Here is a 23,789-nt window from a genome sequence, read left to right as displayed (position 1 = left end):
TACCACAAGGTAGTCACCTCGAACCGTTGATTTTCATTCTGTTTGTGAACGACCTGAGCCATCATCTTAATTCGCATCATCTCATGTACGCTGATGACCTAAAGATCAACCGAGTAATCAGCTCACCGGTCGATTGTGCCGCTTTGCAACATGAGGTTGACACCGTGGCGAATTGGTGCATATCAAACGGCATGGAAATGAACGCAACGAAATGCAAAATAATTTCCTTCAACAAATCTCGGACACAGCTGAATTTTAATTACGAAGTGAACAGCAGCAGAATGGACCGTGTCACATCTATCAAAAATTTAGGGGTAACAATGGACTGCAAACTAACATTCAACGAACATATCACTGCACCCACTGCAAAGGCTTTCGCAATTCTCGGTTTCATACGCCGAAACGCATTTGAATTCCGCGATGTGTACGCTTTGAAGGCACTTTGAAGGCTGTCTCGTTCGCAGTGTACTTCAAGTCTGGGCCCCTTATCACGAAGTTCATATCGCTCAGACCGAAAGAGTTCAACGGAGCTTCGTTCGATATGCCCTGAGGAGATTACCATGGAGTGATCCGGTTAGATTACCTCCATATGAACATCGGTGTGGACTAATAAGCCTAGAGACGCTACGTCAGCGAAGAGAATACCTGCGGAGAATGTTTGCGTTCGATTTAATCAGCAACCGAATCGACTGCCCAGATCTCTTGCAGCAGATGAATATTTCCTTTCGCTTTCCTTATATTCACTGGTAGCTCCTGTCCCTCGCATGTGGTACGAACGAGCTGTTCTGTTCTATCTTCTTTGTTTATTTACTGCTCCTTTCTGGCGGGTTAGTAGCTGGAGGAGATTTATTGTATTTCCCTACATATTTATGATAGAGCGCGGTCTAACCACACGCTCTACCGCTATACCGCTTGCAAATCGTGATCCTTGGATGGCTTCCAAAGAGTATTTCTTCTGGCGTAGCATCCACAAATTGCCTCGTCTTCCTGGCAAAATGTATAGTTAGCTTCAAATTAGTATCTCGATCATCGGAATCGGCCCAGTAGTTTAAAAGTTATGAATTTTTGAAAAAAGACATTTTTGGAAAAAAGGGGAAAAATGATTTTTCGGACCATCGGTTAATTTTAAAAAATCATAACTCAAGAACACAAGATAATGCCCTTCTGATTTTTGGATATGTTATGTGAAAAATCCTTAGCATTCAGGAAAAATACAAAAAAATCAGCTAATTCGCATTAATTTGATATGTCGAACATCTAAATCGGTTCAGTAATTTAAAAGTTATGAATTTTCGAAGAAAGTCATTTTTGGAAAAAAGGGAGAAAAGTTGATTTTTTGGGACAACTCTAAAATGGAAATTATCACCCTAATGATAAAAATACGGGTCTAATGTTTTGCGGTAAAGAACAAAACTGGCTGTATATAAACATTTCCATCGCACTTCTAGGTGGATTGACACTATTTTCGTAACTCAAATAATCATTCAAGACTCTTACATGTTGTTAAATTATCTTGAAATTATTGAGAAATTGATTTCTAAACACAATTTTTAAGGTGAAGGTGGAAGCTAGCCATTGTAGTAGTATAGGTAAACCCACGTGTAAAAATGGGATAAAAGTGTTTGTGAGAGAACAGCAAAGCACACGTAAATAGATCAATTCACTTATCAGACTGTGTGGCGCTACGTTGACACGAGTCTTTGAATACATTTGAAGAAAAAAAATAACAATCCAATACTAAAATAAAATGTATGAACGATATGTTCCGATGAACAATTGCAAATATAAATATATATAGAAGGTGCATTTGCATATGAAGGTAAATTATGATTACACGTGAGCGTAACATGAGCGAATTTATAACACATGCGAATTGGGGCTCTTTTGGTATTAACAAGTTCTTCCGCATAGTAAGTCGATGTTGATAAATCCTTAATATTTTCCTTCGTTGATCGTATTGTTTCCACATATTCACGTTGGAGAGCCTTAACCCTTCTCTTCGTTGGCCGAGGCATTTTGATTGAATGTAATACTTTTCCGTTTACTGTTTTTGAAAACATACGCAGCCGTGGCAGTGTTCCGAGCTCTGCAATACAATTTTAAGTTGTTAAAGTTGCTAAAACTTACATTATAGACCCATTAAACGTAAAAATAATAATTGTATTAATATCAACACAATGTTATTCTATTGGTTTCTGCGACAGCAGATGAAAATTTAATATCTTGTGAGTAATCGATTAAAGTTTGGTTGATATTACTTGATGAGAAGTGTGCAGAAACGATTATTTTCTTCACACTGTTTCGCAAAATTATTGATTTCCGGGGGAGGGGTAAGGGAGGGAGATGGAAGAAATGAGCGTCATTGTGGCAGCCATTTGTGGCTAGCTTCTACGTTAACCTTAATAGAAAGTAATATTCACTACTTTAACCCATTGTCACCTCCTCTAATACGTGAGATTGGGTCAACTATCATTTAATTGTAGTTCAGTGAAAAAAATAATATTATTCAACAATTCCTTGAACACTTACGAGTGTTCATCATTAGAGAACATTTCTACGTAATCAGAATTGTGTTTTACTCTAATTTTCGATAGTTATTCAACAAAAAGTTCGAAACCTACCTTTTTTGACCCATTTTCATTCCAATCGACGGTAATTGTGATTAGGCCCACTGCATATACGACTCTAAATCTACAAGTTATACAATTTAATGTTTGCTGGTCTGTAGCCTTGTAGAATTCAACCTCCAAGATTTGGTTGAAATTGAATCCATCGCTTTTCGTCAGCAACTTGCTTGTCCGCATTCTGTGAAATGTTTGTTGTTCGAGGCTTCGGTTGGATTTCTACAATTAGTTCGGTTATTATCGGGCAACACTGGTAGACTAGGGGGTCTCCGTAGCCACATTGATTGCGCTTTCGCTTAGTAAGCGATCGATCGTGAGTTCAAAACTCAGGGTCCTCATTGACCATCTTTGTGTTATTACAGAATAACTACGTCCAAACAACAATCATCAGCGATGGAGATCGATCCACAGTCGAAATAAGATCGATTCATCCATACAACTGCTCTGCTCAAGACAACACCGGGCTGCTGTTCTATAAATAACTCAACAATGATCAATCAAATGTCTCCGCTGTCCGGTCTAACTGGATAATGGAAGAACCGAAAAGAAAACTCTTACGCCTAAATTGCTACTGTGTAAATGTGTACCATATGCGATGGTATAGAAGAGAATACTCTAACGCCGAAAGAAAAAATGGCAACTGTGTAATGTGCTCATGTAACATGTGACATGTACACGATTGAAATTCGGCTCTGTTACAGCTAAAATGCTAATGAGCCTAAAATAAACAAAAATGGATAAAAAAACATTGGTAGTCTTCCCGAAGACGGATTCGGCATACAGTAACAGTAGGCAGAATTCAGTTTTCTTTTGCCAAATCATAATCCGTGGTGTTGAAATCAGTACACACCTAACAATGAGGTACGTTGTTACGGTATGCATATAGACCGCGAACCTATACTTTGTTGGTTCTTTTACTATAAAGGTTATCCCAAGAGGGTCATTCTCTTCTGACCTTAGAAAGAGCCAATTAGAAATGAACAATTGAGGATTCTAAGATTGAGCTCACAATTGTTAGGTTAGCTTGGAAGGGGAACACGCAACCATTTGACCGCGAAGACCTCAACAAGTGATTGGATTGTGACAAATATTGGATGACAAGTCCAGTGAATTTGGCTCCCCACCCAATCCAAACATAAAACAAGGCTATTGATGCCTGCAGTCTCGTTTGCTAACACGGAAAGTCATGGAAGGGTTAGGAATACAATAAAACCTTTGGATTCTGGTTCAGTAACCATGTGCTAAACTGTTCACCGTCATAGAGAAATCGCAACAGCCGAAATATATTGAATTTTGGAACAGATGCAAAAAAAATGGGAAAACAATACATCGATAATTTCACCGTATAATTACTCTTTCAGTAATGTCGAGAATCGATTAAAATTCTCAAAATTTTCCCTGTTCGATTGATTATGTCTCGAAAATAAGTCCAATCACCAAATTGCAGAAAAAAACCCAATGGTCAGCGTAGATAAGATAACAGTTCTTATCAAGCATCGGTTATGAAATTACACTGGCATAATTCACCTTAGTGATAATCTGCGATCGCTACCTGAAGTCGAATCTTGCATATGGATGTACTTCAATTTCCCTCAAATTATATCAGTTGCGTGTGATACGAAAACAGCACAAAAGTCATAATCCACTTGAAGGCTTAATACCAAATCACCAACTCCTTCAATTTAGTCTGGTCAAAGTCGTTCGAACGAACGGATCAATAGTTGCGTGAAAGCTTCCAGGGAACACGAATCATGCAGAAAGCTCTTTTGGTGTGTTTACTGCTGGCTTTCGCCGGACAGGTCAGTACTAATTCTCAACGTTCAGAATTCCATAATACTATTAGTACATTATCATTTTTCCAGTCCTTAGCCCAAAGCGAGGATGAATTCCTCGAATACCTCCTGAATATTCAGAACAAAGCCGAAACGGTTCATCAGCTCATGGAGGGTAGCTTCGATAGGGCTCGCTTCGCCATGAGCGAACAACTCCTTGAGCTGAACCGTTGGCTGGTTGGTATTATGAACAACGCTCTCGAAGAAGTGGAAAAGCTCCAGACAGACATGGGAGCACTCCTGAATACATCGACTGCTCTACCCGCGTGCCTAACTGTTGTGCAGAACAATTGGGAACTAGAAATCACAAAAGTAGGCTCGACTTTGCAGAGTTGCGCAGCTCAGGCCACCCTAGACATCATCAGGGTTACCGCAGATGTTCACGGTGCTATCGAAGCTGCCCAGCCTCGGTCAACTGAACTGCAGAACATTGTTGTGCGTGGGTTCATCAACTGGAATGCTCTGGACAACACGGAACAGCTATCGGCTATCGTAGGGGCCCAGATTCAAGAGAAATATGAAAACTTCCGGGGTGTCACCCTGCCGGGAATCGATCGCACGGTACAAAACGTATACAGTCTGAGTGCCGAGTTGCCAGCTCGTATACGAAGATGTGCTGGTCTTGGAGTGGAGAGACTGAATAATTACGCCCGCGTCGTTGCCGAGACGTTGTCATTCTGCCACTGAACAAATGCTTTCGCTTTTTTAATGCGAGATTGATTAAGGGGTTCATTAGTAAAAAAAACCTTGTTTTTTTTGTTGTGAAATACATTTTCCCACTTTTATGTTTGAGAAATAACAAAAGAAATTATTTGCATAGTACATTTTTATACAATCCTTCAATCCTTCTCAACTAAAAAAAATCCACTTGAACCATCATTTCATGAGATTTGAATGAACAACGTTTTTGAGATGAGAGTATGATTCTGTATTATAACAGTTAATAAGGTATTTTCACAGAGATTGAAACAACAATGTATTCAATTTGTTCTTAAATTCAAGCTTGTGGAGCAAAATTGTGAAATGTATCTTCAGCATGGAATATGACAACCGTGAGCCTCAATCACCTTCTGAGGGCGTTTGGGCATGCTCTCAACCAAATTCTTCAGATGTTGTGCGTTAATCTCCTTCCAGGCTCTCGATAATGCTGTGTAGTACGTGTCCTAGTCCGTTGCGCCAGTTTTGTCTTCGACTGTCTCTGTGTCAGCTTGATATCGTTTTTGAGATGTAACGCCGTGCCATCTTTGGCTGCTAAGAAGTCAATGAATTCGATTAATGATACTAGAGTGAGCAGGTATTCCAATTAAGTAGCCTTACAGATTACCTGTCCATGGTTGGAATGAAAACGCATCATGACTTGTATCTGTTCCTGTTTGTTACTACAGCACCTAGTATGTCGATCTAATTCGAATAACATACATGCAAGTTGTTGGATGCTGTAAAGATCCTCGGTTGAAGAAGAATAATGTTAAGGAGTTGGCGGAGTTGGTAACCCAATAGCTGCAACCTTTCATAGCTCAGATAATCCTTCTTTGGCTTTTCGTTGGTAGTGGCCAGATGGGGGCGACCTGTAGCGAGTAGAAGAGGAGAAAGAGTTGGAATCGTACGAGAAGCCACCGAAGGGAACTCATTTCTCGAACGTTCTGGTAGCTTCTTCCGGTTCTGTGCTTTATCAGTAGCTTATTTTCGAATGCGTTGTAAATCCGCACGTTGCGGACAGCTACGGCTGCAAAGATCCGGTGACTTGCTCCACAGTTAACGCGCTGACGAGTTTCGATACACTTACCACAACGAGTTTTCATGTGACAATTTTTCGTACAGTGACCGAAACCAAAACAATTTGTATATTGTGCTATGTCCCGATATTGGAATTTGTGTCGGTCCCATTGCACCACGATGTTAAAAAATTCCTTATCTCCCCTCGGCGAGTTATGTTGGCTGATCCTTTCTTGATGTTCCTACAAGACGTTGGAATACCCATGAGTCGTGAGTTTTGTACCGAGTCATCCGATGTGCAGCCACCGGATGATGAATAGCAGGAAGACCACCCAGTACCACTTTAAATGATTTTTCGGATGGATGTGATGAGAGTAAAACTCATGTTTTTTTTATTACAAGTACGATCCATTTATTTATTTATTTATTATCCAATTTTGTATTGTTCTAAATTGAGACTAATAATTTTAATCACGGGACATTTGCTTTACGAAGTTTTGGTAATATCAGGGCCTTGCAAAAGTTTTTATCCGTCTGAGCGTTGGTGGCTCCGTACGAACGGGAGCATGGTGGGTGCATGCGATGCGGTCACCGAGTGTTGGAGGAAAGGCGGATCGAAGTCCTACAGCCTGCATGAAATATGCAAAAGATGTGGTCACCGAGTGGCCTGTGTATGACAGCGATAGCAATAGCGCATGATGGGTGCAGTTGCTCCGTGTGAGCATATGTGTTCGGATTCATTACATAGCCTGTGGAGGGCCTCGATTGATGATTGGAAACATGAAATCATTGAGAAACCCGATGCCGGTCACAAATCCGGAAATGGAGTCAACATTTAGCCCCAAGCTCCGGAAAATAGTGTGGGTAATCCAAAATCCAAGGAATTCCGTGTCGAGGGATGAATGGCCGAGATTGTTTAAAAAATACTCTGTCGCGAGTGGAACCTGTGGAGGACCAGGACACCCTCCAGAGTAATATGCCCTTACTGTGTTACAGCAGGACACTGACATAGTGGACCGTTGAATCCCTAGCGATTCGTGGGATTTTTATTTATTCACAATACTGATACATCCCTTGAAGAGGTAGTTCTCCAGTTCTCCAACTCCCGGCTGCACCGATTTATGACCGTCCTGTTCCACCCGGTCCTACCACCTCGCTCGCTGGACTCCTTTCCCTGTTCCTACCGGATTCGATGCGAAAACCATATTTGCAGGGCTGCTGTCCAGAAATCTTGCAACGTGCCCTACCCATCGCACTCGTCCAGCCTTGGCGACTTTCTGGGTGCTGGGTTCACCGTATATTTTTCTGATCACTCGGGTTCGAAAACACCAAGTGCTTGTGAGTCCTCTTCGAGCATTGTGGTCATAGAGAACAACCGGTCGAATTAGGAACAGGTGCAGAAAAGGTAGGAACATGTGCAGAAAAGGTGCAGAATGATAGGTATAAGATATGAAAAAAAAAGAAACAAGAAAAGTTCCTTAGTCGAGAAATAAGCGTCTTGACTAGATGGTTTCACTTATTTCAATTAATCATTTTGTGCCTTAATGTATGCAGCACAGATCTATTCATGACTATTGAAATAAACAAACACGGACTTTGGAAAAAAACTCCCGGTACCCAGTGCGTGAAGCAACTCCTATCGGGGTCATACCCCGGGACTGGTATCAAATCACATAATCCTAATATGAGCGTCATTCGATTTCAGTACGTGGTGGTCAAACCCAGAAGGGCTTGCGAAATCATGTGTGCGTTATTGAATCTCGAGTATCGAAGGGTTATAGTGCAGGTAGTAGCTGTTAACCACGGGTATGAAGTGTGCGAGTGTCGCGGTCACCGGGTAGCCTGTGTATGATAGCAATAGCGATAGCGCATGATGGGCGCAGTTACTCTGAATGAGCATATGGACGAAACAGTGAATGCCAGGTATAGGAACCCGTGCATGATGAGGCATCTTTTCTGTGTGAAAACCATTAGGGTGGTGATGAACATGCTATTCAGCATGGTACAAGACACTTACGAAGCGATTGGCGAGGGTAAGGGTGAAAAGCAATTTGAGTGTAAGAACTTTTGAAACAACCTGATAATATTTGCATTTAAAAAAATGGTCAAAAATACCCCATAGTAACCCATGAGTCATCAGAAAAAAATTGACAGCTCTATCAGTCGAACTCTTACCGTGATGGCGAAAACAGTGAAGCTACTCCGTTCAGAAAAGTGTGCGTTCAAAGAACAGTACCCCGCCGCGTCGAAAACGGACATTGTGCGGCACTTTGTGGACGCCGTATACGCCCGTTCCGGCATCTACAACATTTTGGCACTATTGGACAACAATCAGAGCATCGAAAGAAAGCCCGGTTCCGGACGGCCAACGACCCTGAAGCTCCAATGCTGAAGAGGAAGATCGAGGGAAAAGTGGCTACATCGCTGCGTGCGCTTGGCCGGGAAGTCGGTGCAACCAGCCAAGCAGTGAAAAAGTACCTGGTGAACATGGACGTCAAGTCGATTTAAGTGCGCTACACATACAACGTCCCGTCTCCGTGAAGTCAACGTAAAGGAATGAAATGTCAAATATTCTCCCATGGAAATCGTATGGTAACATTCACATACACATTCACCGGCAACTTTGACGTCGGGAAAATAAGCCCAAGAGAATAGTTGACGGGACGGTGACGGTGACGCTGTATGTGTAGCGCACTTTACGCGGCGAATCGCAACGTGGCGGTGGTGATGGACGACGAGACCTATCTCACCCTGGTTGGCAACGAATGGCAGAGCACTTCGTATTTTACTTCCCCCACGAAGGAAGTGAGCTCTGAAGTTATGTTTATTTCACACACCAAGTTCCCCAAGGTGGTGCTGCTGTGGCTAACAATCAGCGAGAAGAGGATGTCAAAGCCGCTCTTCTTTAGCACCGGACTGGTCGTGAACGGGGAAATTCCTAGTACGATGTGCCTGTCGGAAGTTCATCAAAAAATACCTCAAGGTCGAAGACGCGATGTTCTTGCCGCACCAAAAAACTGCACAAAAAAATCGTACAAAAACAGGTTTTACTGTATATATAAAAATGGATTTCTGTCTGTCTGATTCTTATGGACTCGGAAACTACTGAACCGATCGACGTAAAAATTTGTATGTAGGGGTTTTTGGGGCCGTGGAAGGTTTTTACGATAGTTCGAGTTTGATAGGGGGGGGGGGGGTCTGTCATACAAATGAAATACAAATTCCAGCATAACTCGAAATGTTTCTATGGTGGTTCGACACTCCTCTCCCTCTCATACAAATGAAACACAAACTTCTGCATCACTCGAGAATTAATCACACAAAATTTGGGATGTGAGGGTTTTTGGGTACGAGAAATGTTTCTATGGTGGTATGACACCCCTCCCCCTCTGGAATGGAGAGGGGTCCCATAGAAATATTACACATATTTCAACCAAACAGGGCAGTTGAAAATTCTCGGATAATCTGAAGGGAAATGGGAAAATTCCGAAAATTCCATTCCCATATGTTCTATAATTACATAGTGACAAGCGTTGTTAGTCCATTTGATGTTTGCGTCAACGAAATTGATTTTTGTTCGAAAGTGAAAATATATTCTAATGTGATAAAACGAACTTCTATATCTTATTGTATTTATATAAATAAAAATGAATCGCCGAATGTGTTGATAAGAGCAAAACTCGAAGAAGGAATTATCCGATTTAGGGCTATCTTCATACCATCATGTTTTCTGTATCAAACTTCTATTCGATGTAACGGAGAAGTGATTGAAAATTTTGAACGAGCATTGTATCTGAAAATAATCTGATATTACAATGACAGTTTTGAAAGAAGTCCTAGGAGATTTATATTAATAGTAAATTATAAAGGGTCAATTAGAAGATGAATCAATGAATAGTTCTGCGATTGGACCCATGATCGTAAATAAGAAAACGAGAATGTTTTGACGTATTGATAGAAAAAATAAATTTTGAGCGGGACGAAGTTTGCCGGGTCAGCTAGTCGATAAATCAAACGAAGAAAGAACTCAAAAACATGCCTACACGCATGTTTCGGTTAACTGCCGGAAGGCCGCTCGCAAGGACGTAGAATTTTTTTGCAAGTAGGCTAATATAATTACCTTCCATGGGAAATTTATCAAACTCAATTATCTGTGTTAGTTTTCCTATTTGTTAATGCACTAAAAATGTGTACATTTTACCAATGTTTCGTCTACTGAACATTTGCTAGCTCCTGTTACGAATATTTTTTTTCTATTGTGGTTCATGTGATAATTTCACGTACAGTAAAACAAAGCTGAATGTTGTGTATTATTTTTATTCCCTAGGGTTGCTGGTTGCGGGTAAAAAAAAATCATGCTTAGCATTATAAATGCGCAATGTTTGTCGATTCAATTTATAAAATGTTGCGCTAAAATATCGGTTTTGTTAGTTTTTGTGGCAAATTGGTTTGCTTCACACTATTTACGAATTTTATTGGTGACGAAATAACGAATATAATCTCTTCTTCGACAAGAAAGATTGACAAATAAATCGTACAATTTGGTGATAAATCGTTGTGAACAAAACACCCATCAAAGAGAACATCAAATGTTCTGCGACGAATGGTATCATCTTACACGCCCCTATTGCTCAAGTCTTTCACTTTGTAAATTCGCACCAACCAATGTTCCGTGGTGTACGCTTCCTCGAGTACATCCAGCTCGAAGTCCTTATTGCCAATTTCCGCTCCCCGCACTCGATCATAGCCGGGAGCCTTGCCACCTTCGGTGTACACCTGACCGAACCGGTAGTAGCACATTTTGTACATCAAACAGTTCAGCAGCGTTGGCGAACCTTCTTTGTCGATCCGAAAATCACCACTCGATGCGTAGTAGTCGGTTTCTTTGATGTGAGCTCCCCGATCGGTACTGCCTCCGATTCGCACCATCCAAAGGAACTTATTAATGTCTGAAAGAAGAGTAAGAGCTCCATAAATTTTAACGGTATCGCTCATGGAAATCTAACTCACCATCGGAAGAATAACCGGTGAGACCACCGAATATCACCAACACATAATCCACGTCTAATTCTTTCATTATTTCATAGGCTTTATCCTCGGTCGATGCCATCGCTTGGCCCACGCGAGAGATGTGCGTATTGTTCCAGGTGTTATTATCCACCAGAATGGTTCGGTTGGCCATCGCTGTTATTTGATAACCATAATCCCACCACGACATGACCCGGGCGTCCTGTGAAGAAAAAATGGTTTTATCAACTACAAATGTCACAGGTAGGTGTGGAAATGAGCACATTTCATATTAATCAGCGATCAAAGTGCTAATGATCATGAAGATCCATTATCGCGACATGCTCCACCTCAAGGCCCAAAAATTCAGGAATAACCATGATACTCAACCGAAAATTTGCTGTATCCCTTCGTGTGGAACAAGCCGCTGGAATCTCTCAAACTTAAACTATCGTTCATCATAGATGGGATTGTGGGACTTCGGAATAATTTCACGTCGAATTGGTCGAAAAAAAAATCACCCAGTATTCCTTTTTTCATTAACATGTGGCCCGTTTTGAATTGTGACTTTTTTTTTATAATTATGCATCCATAATCATTAACATTTTTTTCAAAACATTGAACCTCGAAAGCCAGCATTCGGGTTAAAACATGATATTTGATGGCCGCCACAACAAAATGTCGATATATATATATATATATTTTTTCCAAAACCCAATCAATATGGGTATCAAATGAAGGGACTTGACCAGTAAATCACAGCTATTTAGGAAAACTCAAATCCAAGATGGCCACTGTAACAAAATAGCCAATTACTTTTTTAAACGGTTTCATTCAACTTGACCTGTTCGTATGTATGTTTATATGTATGTAGGGTTGTCCCACATTAACAAAAAAATGACCCCGTTTCTTTTGATTTATTGATCTGAAATTTGGAACAAACCTTTATCTTTGCTGTCATTATAATACTGTGTATTCAATTATCTCGAAAAATCCAATTTGGCCGCCGGTAAAAAATGGATGAAACCATTCAACCAGACTTGGAGAACACACTACATTATGAACAACATAAATTCAAAAAGGTGTATGTATTTTTTTGTAATCCCCTCAATATCGGGATCGAATAAAATGATTCGACTAATAGAATACAGTACATCATCAAAATATTCCGAAGAAAATCAGGTAAGAAATAAAAATAAAAAAAAAGGTTGAATGGTTTTATTGTAGAGAAGTGTACTAATGATACAGATAATGTACTAAAAGCTAGAAAATAAAAAAAAAGTAAAAAAACGTTTTAAGTTAAACGGTTTAATGCACTAAAAGCTACAAAATAATTAGGCAAGTAGCAATTAGTAGTTATCACATCCTTTTCTTCATTAATCTAGGACAATGATGAGACTAAAATAAAATCGTGGGGCACACCAGATTTCCATTATCCACAGTTAGTTGTTTCATCATATGTGTTCGGGCTCGGGCAATTGTACGGTGGACTGTATTTGGTATGTATGGAATTCCATAGACCATGGCGAATGTAGGTGTCCACACAGAATTACCACGGGTGGGGTTCTTGTGTGGATCTACAATCTTGGTCGGAAATGAATGACACTGTTCGGACTTGTTTCAAATTTATTTAATTGTTGTTGTCTTTACAAAGGTTGGAATAAAACTCAACTCTTACGTCTGTACTAACTCGCTTATATAGCTTTCGCAACCTATTCGATATGCTACCATCGGTTAATGAGGAAAGCAATGTTGCCACGTTTGCGCTACAAATGTTACCGAGGAACCTTACTGCTAACACCTTACAATGTATATTTTAATTCTTCCGTTTAGAACGGAACATACTCCCCCCGAGTGAGACGTTATGTTTCACTGCTCTCCGGTTCGCGTTGATTGACTTCAATGGGCAAAACTGAAAGTTTGGTGATGGGACGGCGATAACTTGTACCTCCACTGCAGACATCACAACGCGAATTATGTTATCAGATCCAGGATGAACTGCTACTATTCGACCCAACTTCCACTGAAGTGGTGGACGATTCTTATCTTGTAAAAGCACTATCATTCCTGGTTGTATGTTTTCTGAAGTGATCCAATTTTTCTTACGAAGTTGTAGGCTGTTGAGATAGTCATTTGACCAAGCATTCCAAAAATGTTGGCGCATCAGTTGAATGTGCTGCCAACGGTTGAGTCGACCAATTTTTTCATTTGTGTATGATGGTTCTGGTACAGCTGTTAACTGCCTACCTATGAGAAAATGTGCTGGCGTGATAACTTCCGGATCCGTTGGGTCGTTAGAGATAGCAAATAGTGGTCTTGAATTAAGGATGGCTTCAATTTCGCATAGAATAGTAGCCATTTCTTCGAATGTTAACAAAGCATTTCCAAGAACTCGCTTCAGGTGTGTCTTTGTGCTTTTTACGGCTGCCTCCCAGAGGCCACCGAATTCGGGAGCGTCTGGCGGAATGAAATGCCATTCCATTTCTCGTTTCAGGCAAAACTTCTCTATTTGGTTGACTTCATTTTGATCCTGTAACAAGCGAAACAATTTGTGAAGCTCGGTGGAAGCACTTCGAAAATTTGAACCGTTGTCAGAATGCAGCTCTGACACCATTCCTCTTCGTCCTACGAAGCGCTGAAGGGCTGCAATAAATGCCTCTGTCGTGAGATCTGATACCAGCTCTAGATGGATGGCCTTTGTCGCCATACAAACAAAAACTGAGATGTACGCTTTCACAATCTTGGGTCTATACTTTCCTTGCTTTACCATAACAGGACCGGCGTAGTCTACACCAGTGATATTGAACGGAGGGGCAGGTGATACTCTTTGTTTCGGCTAGTCTCCCATTAATTGAGAAACACCAGTTGGATTAGTTCTGAAACATTTCACGCAGCTTCTTATGATTTGTCTTACCGTTGAACGAACGTTGATAATCCAGAAGCGCTGTCGAGTTGCTGATACCAACCCTGAAACTCCAATGTGCAGAAGATCGTTGTGCATTGTTCTAATTATTAGTGCAGTCACAATGTTCTTGTTCGGAAGGATGAGTTGATGTTTTGATTCATTCTTTAAATTGGAGTTTTTCAGCCTTCCACCCACACGTAGTAAATTGTTGGCATAAATTGGATTGAGAGGGCCAAGAATCTTGCATTGGAGACCAGACTTGAGACGCCGAATTTCATCTCCAAACTCTATATGCTGAATCACTCGTATGATTGTTGTCGTTGACTCTCGAATTTCTGCTACTGTCAAATGGCGTTGAATGATATGATTGTTCTTTTGATGACAGTTATTTTTGAATCGTAAAATCCAACCGATCACTCTTTGCAGCTTTCGGAAACAACTGTACTTGCTAAATACCGGAAGCAATTCCAATATTGTTGCTGAATGACTCATGATCTTACATTTCCAAAGCTGTTGCACGAGTAGTTTAGCTAACACAACTGTTGGGGAATATAATCCCAATGGATCATACAGCTTTGCTACCTCGGAGTATATTCGTCGTTTCGTAGTTCGTCGTTTTTGATCTTCAATATGTTCTAACTCACCAGCAATCAGCAGTTCGTCGGATAACGGGTTCCACGTCAGACCAAGTATTTTAGTCACACTATTGATGGATCGGTCTTTCCAGGGCTTCAGCGTTTCTTGTTCTTCAATAGGACAATTGTGCAATAGTTGTGTTGAATTGGAGCACCACTTGCGAATTGGAAAACCACCTTTCGCTAGCATTCTTCTCAGTTGATTGATAGCTTCGTTAGCTTCTTCGAATGTATCTGCTCCAGATATCACGTCGTCAACATAACAGTTCTTGCGAATGATATTGGATGCTATGGGAAAATTCGATTCTTCTTCTTTTGCAAGCTGTATCAGACATCTAGTGGCTTGAAACGGTGCAGAGGCAGTACCATACGTTATTGTTGTCAGCTCCAATACCTTTACTGGGTCGGATGAATTTCCTCGCCAAAAAATTCTCTGGTAATGAGTGTCATTAGGATGCACACGAATCTGTCGGTACATTTTCGTAATATCGCCCGTAAACACATATTTATGTTTCTGGAACTTCAAGATGATTGCCAGTAATTCATTTTGCACGACTGGTCCTACCAAAAGGACATCGTTGAGTGAAAGGTCACTAGATGATGGTTTGGCACTGGCATCAAACACCACTCTACATTTTGTAGTAGAACTGTCGGGACGGAGCACAGCATGATGTGGCATGAAATACGGATTAAGTGGTCGCTTATCTTTGGTTTCGTCCACTTCCTTACAGTGGCCTAGCTGCTGATATTCGCGTACAAAATCGATGTATTGACTCTTCAGATCTGGGTTTCGTTGTAGTTTGGTCTCTAACATATAAAAGCGTTTCAGGGCCAATTCTCTGCAACTAATTAATTCGTTTACATTGTCCTTGAATGGAAGTCTCACTACGAATCTTCCGGTTTCGTCGCGGGAATGTGTAACGGAAAAATGTTCCTCACATCGTTGTTCATCGGTAGTTGGTTTCAGATCGTCCTGTAGCTCTTCGATTTGCCAAAACTTCTCGATCGAGTCCTCAATCGACTGTATAGAGGCGATCTGTGAATACTGCACGTTGTTATCGGCACTGATTGAACCTGTTACGATCCAACCGAGGTGGGAATCACGCAATTCGGGAAGTCCGTCTTCCAACACTAACTGGTTCGGCTTCAATAATTTGAAAAACAATTCGGCTCCAATCAGAATATCTATTGTGTTCGATTTGTAAAACATGGGATCTGCAAGTTGAATTCCACTGGGAATATTCCAGTCCGTAATATCAATGTCCATTGAAGGGATTTTTCCTGTCACCTTTCGAGTGATCAAACATTCCAATGATGCTTGGAAATTGCTGTACTGAGATTGGAACTTTACAATAATCTTCTCGTGGGCGGTTGTCTTCAGGCTGCTAATACCAGCAATGGCAATGTTAACTCGCTGCTTCGGAATTTCCAGTACGTTGGCAAATCTTTCACTAACGAAGTTCACTTGCGAACCGCTATCTAAAAGAGCTCTACAGGAATGCTATCTTCCATTCTTGTCGGTGACCAGGACAACAGCTGTCAATAGTAGTACTGTCTTCGATACACGGGCACTATTACAGGAACATGTAGATACTGGCATTTGGTTCTCGTTGCTTGTTGACGGTTTATCGTTGGTGGGCTGGTTTCTTACCGTTATTTCTTCGTTTCTGATAGTCTCGGAATTTTGCATCGGACTAACGTCTTCATGCAACTGCGTATGATGTCGTTTTTTGCATATGCGACATGTTTTCGACGATGGACAATTCTTTGAAATATGTCCTTTGCGTAGACAATTAAAGCAAACTCCGGTTGATTTGATCTTATTCATTTTTTCTGCACTCGATAACGCGTTCAGTTTATCGCACTGATAGTTCCGGTGAAGTGCAGCACAAAAATCACATTTTTCATTTGTGTAATTTTCGTCGGATACTGCAGCATGCGTTCGTTGGTTGTTTATTTTAATTTGAGTTCCTGATTTAGAAACAAACGGTTTTGGGATTGGCAAGGAAAAAGCAGCTTCACATCGCTCTAATACTTGACACTGAGATTTTAAAAATTCGATCGTCGTCTTATATTTCGGTAGTTGACCGGGTTTCAAGGTTTGCTCCCAATGTTTCCGGGTCGTCTTATCGAGTGCTGCTGTCAGTAGGTAAATTATTATCAGCTCGGACATGCCTAGTAACTCTTGTTCCATGTATTCTAGACTCTCCACGTGGTTATTGCATTCGTCGACCAGTTTGCGTAATTCAATGTTCGATTCTGTAAACATCTTTTGCAGTTGTAGAAGACCACGAATATGTGTTTCGATAATCACTCTCCGATTTTCATAGCGTTCCGTAAGGATGTTCCATGCTTTCGTATAGTTTCCTTCATTTATTGTTTTGGAGTCCAATACGCCAGCAGCTGATCCAATCAACGCCTTGTCAAGATGATACAACTTAATCGCATCCGTATCTCGGGATTGGGCCATCACATCTAAAAACATGGCTTTAAACTTCGGCCATTTTGTATAGTCTCCATCAAACGTTGGAATTGGAGCTTTTAATGGTTGCTGATGGATGATAACTTGTGGCGGCACTGCCTGCGCAATGTCTGATACGTTGTTTTGCATAAGCGAATGCTCGATGATAGTAGATGTCAAGTCATAAATGTCTTCAAACCGCTGACATTCTGCTTCTTGATTTTCGATTTCCTCATCAGGAATGATGGCCAAAATTTGATTGTGGAAGCCGGAGAATTCGTCATATAATGATTGGAGTTTTCGCGCATACACTCTCAGCTGCGCAAGGGTAACTGGAATATCGGCATTGTCGATGATCGATTTGATACGTGTAATTTTCAGAAGTGTCTGTCTACGTAGTCGAAAAAGCGGGTTCAGTTGCGAAATGGTTTTCGCATCGGCAGCAATGTTGTCCATGATTGATTTGTTCCTATCGGGTTCGTCGGGAAATCCTCGGAAAATTTCAGATTCTCCTTCGTTTTGGTTCGTCTTTTTCGGTGAATGTTGGATTGGCATCATCAATTGATTTCACTCGTCTTCCGTGAAGCTCGTTTGTGCACGGCTTCTTTGGCGCACTTTTCGGTTTTCTTCTTTTCGGGAACTTTTTCACATGTTGACGGGAATCGCACTCAGTAATCCATATCCGGCTCGTTCGGACCAATGTTCGGGCTCGGGCAATTGTACGGTGGACTGTATTTGGTATGTATAGAATTCCATAGACCTTGGCGAATGTAGGTGTCCACACAGAATTACTACAGGCGGGGTTCTTGTGTGGATCTACAATCTTGGTCGGAAATGAATGACACTGTTCGGACTTGTTTCAAATTTATTTAATTGTTGTTGTCTTTACAAAGGTTGGAATAAAACTCAACTCTTACGTCTGTACTAACTCGCTTATATAGCTTTCGCAACCTATTCGATATGCTACCATCGGTTAATGAGGAAAGCAATGTTGCCACGTTTGCGCTACAAATGTTACCGAGGAACCTTACTGCTAACACCTTACAATGTATATTTTAATTCTTCCGTTTAGAACGGAACAATATGCCCACGATTAATCTAGGAAATGAAGAAAGGGATGTGATAACTACTAACTACTACTTGCCTAATTATTTTCTAGCTTTTAGTCCATTAAACCGTTTAACTTAAAAGGTTTTCTTTACATTTTTTTATTTCTGAGTTGATTTATTCAACCTCCTCTTCTAGGCTAAATGGCCGCACCTTGGACTAAACGCCACTCATTGAATTCTGTTCAACACTCGTGTCATCTTTCTTACACACTTTCATCCACTTTTTCTTCAGATCCTGGTCATTTTTGAAGACCTTTCCTGTTCTTCGAAGTTTGCCCCTCAAAATCGCCAAGAATTTCTCTATTGGACGAAGTTCTGGCGAGTTTGGGGAATTTGCCTCCTTCAGTACAAAAACAACAACATGTCTTCGTGCCATTCTATCACCGGTTTCGTGTAATGGAACGGTTCCAGATCCGGTCAAAACAGAGTGTCTGCTCCGTGGGACCGGAGGAAGGGCAGCAGGCGCTTCTGGAGGCACTCTTCTTTATATATTTGGCCGTTGATGGTGCCGGCTTGCTAAATTAGCCGATTTAGCATGAGAAACTGTACGAAGATTATTGTCTAAAGATAGTTCTGCAAAGAAGTCACGAAGGAAAATAAAGTTTTCGTGGGGATCTTCACAGTCGAATGGTCGCGTGTCCGCTTATTCAGCGAACAATCTTTCTAATTGGCCGTTTTCAAACCTAGAGAATTTCAATATCAATTTCAAAATTTTCTGAATAGTTGATAGTTATAATTAAACATTATACAGGGTCTCTCAGATTAAACGCTCACGCAACAAAAGTGAACCGATTTTTATTTTAAAAAAACCAAAATAAAGTTTATTTTAGAACATTTTCGATATGACCACCCCTTTTTTCGATAACGCGTTTTAAACGGTAAACAAAATTCTTCATGCACAACTCTAATATTACGACTTCGATGCTGTTGAAAATCCGAGTTATTTCTTTTTTAAGTTCCTCCAAATTTTGATGCTTATTAACATATCAACGGTCCTTCACGTACCCACAGAGGAAGTAATCTATGACGAGAAATGTTGAAATTCTTACCATAAGAGGACAAAGTTTCATCAAGGCTTCGGTTGCTCGAGTAATACGATTTCACTAAAAATACACGTTCTTGTAAAATGTACATCTTGAGACTAAAAACTAGAGATGGGCAAAACAGTTCACTTTGATGAACGGTTCACTCATTCATCGTTCATCTAAGTGAATCAATTCTTTTGAATCGTTCTTTCGCTCTTTCGTTCAGCGGTATTAAGAACAACTTAGAATGTTAGCTGGAACCCAACATCAATAGACAGCTTTTAATTGATATCGTTGGATTGGATAGTGTACGTATGGGATTTATATTTTTGAAATTTAGTGGGGAAAGATAAGCTGCTTCTTCTTTAAAAGTCGCAAACTGTATGTGAAAATATGTTTATCGGTCGACAAAAGTTTATGTAATAATTTGATGTGCACAAAATATGTGCAATTTTTCATATTCTCTTTTTGAACAACACACAGGTTCCATGTAAGATCATATTACATAATGTTCATTCAGGCGAAAAAATCAACAGCGATTTTCACTAACAATCAATCATACAAACAATCACGATAACACGTACACGCAATAGGCCAAACAATGAATTGAAAGCAACGAAAAACTTTGCCCTCACTATAAGATTTTATGTTTACCTAATCCATTAATCGCCCCAACTTCCCCTTCCCCTGCGTTAGATGCATTTCGCTCATCATGCCAATATCGTTTTATTTTCCTTACAAACGTTCTCGTTATATTTGTCCATTCCGTCCAGCGCAAATCAGTTCAGCTGCACTAGTTCGTTCGCAAACAGTTCGCCCGCAAACACTTCGTTCCCAAACAGTTCACTCTCAATCAGTTCTTTCCAATACAATCCACTCGCAAACAGTTCGTTCACAAGCAGTTCACTCTCAATCAGTTCAATCTCAAACAGTTCTTTCGGAATCAGTTCGTTCACAAACCGTTCGCTCGCAATCAGTTCGTGTGGAGAACTACCGTTCTTTGAAGAAGAACGACCGTTCGTTCACTCTTTTCGGTGAACTAGTTCGTTCGTACCGTTCGTGAACGGTTTGCCCATCTCTACTAAAAACCATCCGATCAGACTGAAATTTATTAGGAAATTTATTTATTTATTTATTATCACGACAGTGCAAAATGTACCCGGCACAGAACTCAGATACTAAACAGTTCTTCTCACCTGTGTGATGCGCGTCTCATTCTATATACACACATACACATACACATCAAATTCTAGCGCCCGCTTTGTCTTCGTTCGTTCTATGCAAAGCATAAAAACAACAGCGCGTCCCCATACGCACCGCCTCAACAGAGAAAGCAAAGCAGACAAACAAGATTCGAGCGCGGATTAAAATTGGACATATATACCGGTGTAAGGATACGGTGCAGAAAGGATGTTCGAACTTTAAAGCGAACGGTGTTGAAACAAAACATTTCAACTTTGTTTCGGTGCGCGTTGATTCGTCCGGGCGCAGGTGTGCGCAAAGAGTGAGAGTTCAACTGGGTGCAAAACAAAAAGTTGCACATCAGCACCGAGCTGCTTTCCGAAGACTGGATGCAACCAGACACTTCCGCCCCGGGTGCGAAAGCTCCACTCGACGCCACTGCCCCTAACATTGATGTCGTTACTACCCCAGACTGTATGGTTGGCATTGGCGTCGCATCCTATGAAGATCTGTTTGTTCTTTAGTATTCAGTGTTGATCCAACACATCTACTTCAAATACTTCAGGAGGAACTTTAACGTTGTCTCCTGGGAAATAAGTCGAAGCGACAACGATAACGGTTTCCCCCTGGGTCAATGGAACCTCCAATTGTATTGCAAAAAAAAGCTTGTTAGGTTTGTTCATACAAGTCCCACGCGGTAAAGAAGGTCAGCTGCATCAGTGACTGTGGTCAATGCAGTAAGGACTGAAAGTACTGTGGAAGGCGCCCTGATACTCCACAGGCTCCATTATCGGCAGGGTATTGATTTAAACCCCGGTTTAACATCCGACCATTCGGCCGAGAAGTTTGGAAAAATGTCAGGTTTTGACGGTGTCAGGCCATGAATATCAGTTCTACCATTATAAAAAAAATAATCACCGAATGGTAATGAGAATTGGAATATTGGTTGGTCGTTACCACACATGTACGAAGTTCAAAAACGGCGTGAAACTACTCCCTAATATTACTAAATTTCACTCACCTCCGGTGTATTCATCTTCAGCCAGTAATAAGCCTCGCGGAAATCATCAAATATAATGCGTCCTCCGTCGTGGGACCGTGCACTGAGCACGATGCTGGGCGAACTGTACGCCTCCGAGGTAACCCAGGTGCAATGGAACGTGTATGTGACCAGCAACAGCGAAATCACTATGATGAAAGCGATCGCAATTTCGCTCTTCATCGGCGACTGCTGCTCGAACTTTTTGGCCTTCTTCGACTCGACCCCTTTCGAGCCACCCGAACCGAGCCCACTCGTGTCCACGTTGCGAATATATTTCGTCAGCAGATGGGAGATGGCTATCCCGGAGAGAACACACATAACCGGAGCGAGGACTAACATTAACCGAACCATGACGCCCTGAAACGGACAGGAGATAATTAGTTTTGTATGGAAATGAATCAATTAAAACACTAGAAACTTACCGCAAAATAAATTGACGTAACTCCGTACAAAATAATGAAAATGTTAGCATCGGAAAGCTTCGAGAAGCAGAAATACAAACCGGCGGGAAACAGAAACACCAGGATTTGCAAATCGAAATAGAACGAGGACCACGACGTGGGCTGATGTTCCGAAACGGATGCAATGATTGGAATGTGGTTTTTCGCGTACGATGGATCCAATAGTGAGTAGAATCGTCCCGTCCAGGGTGAAATTTTCCCAGTGAACGTTAGAATCAACCCCAACAGGACGGTAGTCGTGGCAATCGTTACGACAAGTGCGTTGAACAGTATCTCAAAGTGTTCGTTCGACACACGAGAGCGGACGTAATCGACAAAGGCGTGCAGTTGGCAAAGGCCAAACACGCCGAAGGCAAGCATATGTTCCGAACTTTGGACGGGTTGGAATCCGACGAATGAGATCTGCATCGACAAAATTGTACCGATGGTGTAAAGGGTGCTGTAAGCAATATACACACGATGGGTAAAGCGACCGGTGGCCATGAGGGCGAGCACGTGCAGTGGGATCAGATTGATCAGGAAAACATAGCCTCCCCATGAGGAAACCATATAGAAGTATGCTAGCGCAGCCATTGTCGCCCAGAAGATAGCACCCGTTTTAACTGCTTTAATCCACATGTAATACGTCAGAAGCATGCAGAAAATTGCAATACCTTCATTGTCGTATGATCCGGCCACCGACCGTGAGATATAACCGGGAACGATAGAAATCATCGCTGCCGCAACCAATCCTGCCCCGGTACTGTGAATCTCTTTCGTCAAAAGATAAGTGACAATAGTGGTAAGGGACGAAAAGAACGGTGCAAGAAATACGCAAACATTCCGTATGTCCACCGTTATATTCAACAGCCACATTATCCGATACAGAGTGGCGGAAGTGACCATTAAACCAGGATAAATGGTACCACCAATGATGCGACCCAGCGGGTACCACGCCCGGTCATCAAACCAGTTGTGGAAATTATAGAACCCTTGTTCGGCCAGGAACTTAGTCGTTCGGTAATTAAAATACGGATCGAACTCATGGATAACACTTTCGAAGCGCAGCACCGAAAATAAACGCGTCGAGAATGCTGAAACGAAAATACACACACATAAAGCTTATCAACATCAGCGCCGGAAAAAAAAATCAAACCAAACTTACAGAGGATAGCTGCCGTGGTGAGTATTCCCAGCTTCACCAGGCTCTCCTGCTTCTCGAGATTCATTCGGAGTTTGGAAACATTCTCCATACTGGCAGTCATCAGTTCACCGGTCTATCGGTTGTTTCTGCGCTCACACTGCGCCTTCGTAAAATGACTAGAATCACACAACTCGCAGACACCCCTTTTTGTTGTACAGAAAAGAAAATGTCGCATTCGTACCACCCAGAAGAAAATGTGATCTTAGCTTGGCTCTCAATCTATTGCTTGTTCAGTTCATTTTCACAGACGATTCGGGCACCTGAATACGAACAATAACGTTAATATAAATTCGGTTGCGGTTGCGTATTTTCATGAGGGAATTAAAAAGAAAAACATTTGTGCCGATGAAAACCGGCGTTCTCACCTTCTTCGTTGCACACACAAATATAATACGGGGAATGGCGTGGCACTTGCCTCAGTAGCTGATGTTTTGAATTGTGGTGACATTTCAGACGTTTGAATTGCGCAGCTGGCAGAGTGCTCTGAGAGCAGACGAATGAATGTTTGTGGGACACACAGAGAATATTTTTCAGTGATTTGTACTTACAGATTTATAATGGATATTTTCTACCTTCAGTTTCCCCTCTGTTCCTCGCGGTCAATGGC

The 23,789-nt window shown here is 41.3% G+C and overlaps 2 protein-coding genes across 2 annotated transcripts; one reads left to right on the top strand and one right to left on the bottom strand.

Annotated features, from left to right (window-relative positions):
- The first annotated feature begins 4,240 nt into the window (after nucleotides 1-4,240).
- On the top strand, nucleotides 4,241-5,227 carry LOC129771883 (uncharacterized). Its single transcript, XM_055776040.1, has 2 exons — nucleotides 4,241-4,423; nucleotides 4,487-5,227. The coding sequence occupies exons 1-2, from the start codon at nucleotides 4,376-4,378 to the stop codon at nucleotides 5,141-5,143; spliced, it is 705 nt and encodes a 234-aa protein (XP_055632015.1). The 5' UTR covers nucleotides 4,241-4,375; the 3' UTR covers nucleotides 5,144-5,227.
- A 5,248-nt stretch (nucleotides 5,228-10,475) lies between these two features.
- Nucleotides 10,476-23,625, bottom strand: LOC129771491 (dolichyl-diphosphooligosaccharide--protein glycosyltransferase subunit STT3A). Its single transcript, XM_055775218.1, has 6 exons — nucleotides 23,548-23,625; nucleotides 23,144-23,442; nucleotides 21,961-23,072; nucleotides 21,518-21,895; nucleotides 11,183-11,402; nucleotides 10,476-11,121 (listed from the first exon to the last, which is right to left on the bottom strand). Exons 2-6 carry the CDS (start codon nucleotides 23,241-23,243, stop codon nucleotides 10,787-10,789), a joined length of 2,145 nt encoding a protein of 714 aa, XP_055631193.1. The 5' UTR covers nucleotides 23,244-23,442; nucleotides 23,548-23,625; the 3' UTR covers nucleotides 10,476-10,786.
- Nucleotides 23,626-23,789: the final 164 nt, after the last annotated feature.

The sequence above is a fragment of the Toxorhynchites rutilus genome, chromosome 1, assembly GCF_029784135.1.
Source record: "Toxorhynchites rutilus septentrionalis strain SRP chromosome 1, ASM2978413v1, whole genome shotgun sequence".
NCBI lineage: Eukaryota > Metazoa > Arthropoda > Insecta > Diptera > Culicidae > Toxorhynchites > Toxorhynchites rutilus.
Note: the sequence above shows the minus strand (reverse complement) of the source record. Positions and strands in the feature narration are given on the sequence as shown.

Excerpts from the sequence above, each read along its gene's own strand:
- LOC129771491 (XM_055775218.1), bottom strand. The coding sequence starts at position 23,243 with ATGACTGCCAGTATGGAGAATGTTTCCAAACTCCGAATGAATCTCGAG. Across the intron at positions 23,073-23,143 it reads CACCACGGCAGCTATCCTCT|CATTCTCGACGCGTTTATTT; the intron begins GTAAGTTTGGTT and ends TTTTCGTTTCAG. Across the intron at positions 11,403-21,517 it reads TGAAGATGAATACACCGGAG|GACGCCCGGGTCATGTCGTG; the intron begins GTGAGTGAAATT and ends TTTTCTTCACAG.
- LOC129771883 (XM_055776040.1), top strand. The coding sequence starts at position 4,376 with ATGCAGAAAGCTCTTTTGGTGTGTTTACTGCTGGCTTTCGCCGGACAG. Across the intron at positions 4,424-4,486 it reads TGCTGGCTTTCGCCGGACAG|TCCTTAGCCCAAAGCGAGGA; the intron begins GTCAGTACTAAT and ends TCATTTTTCCAG.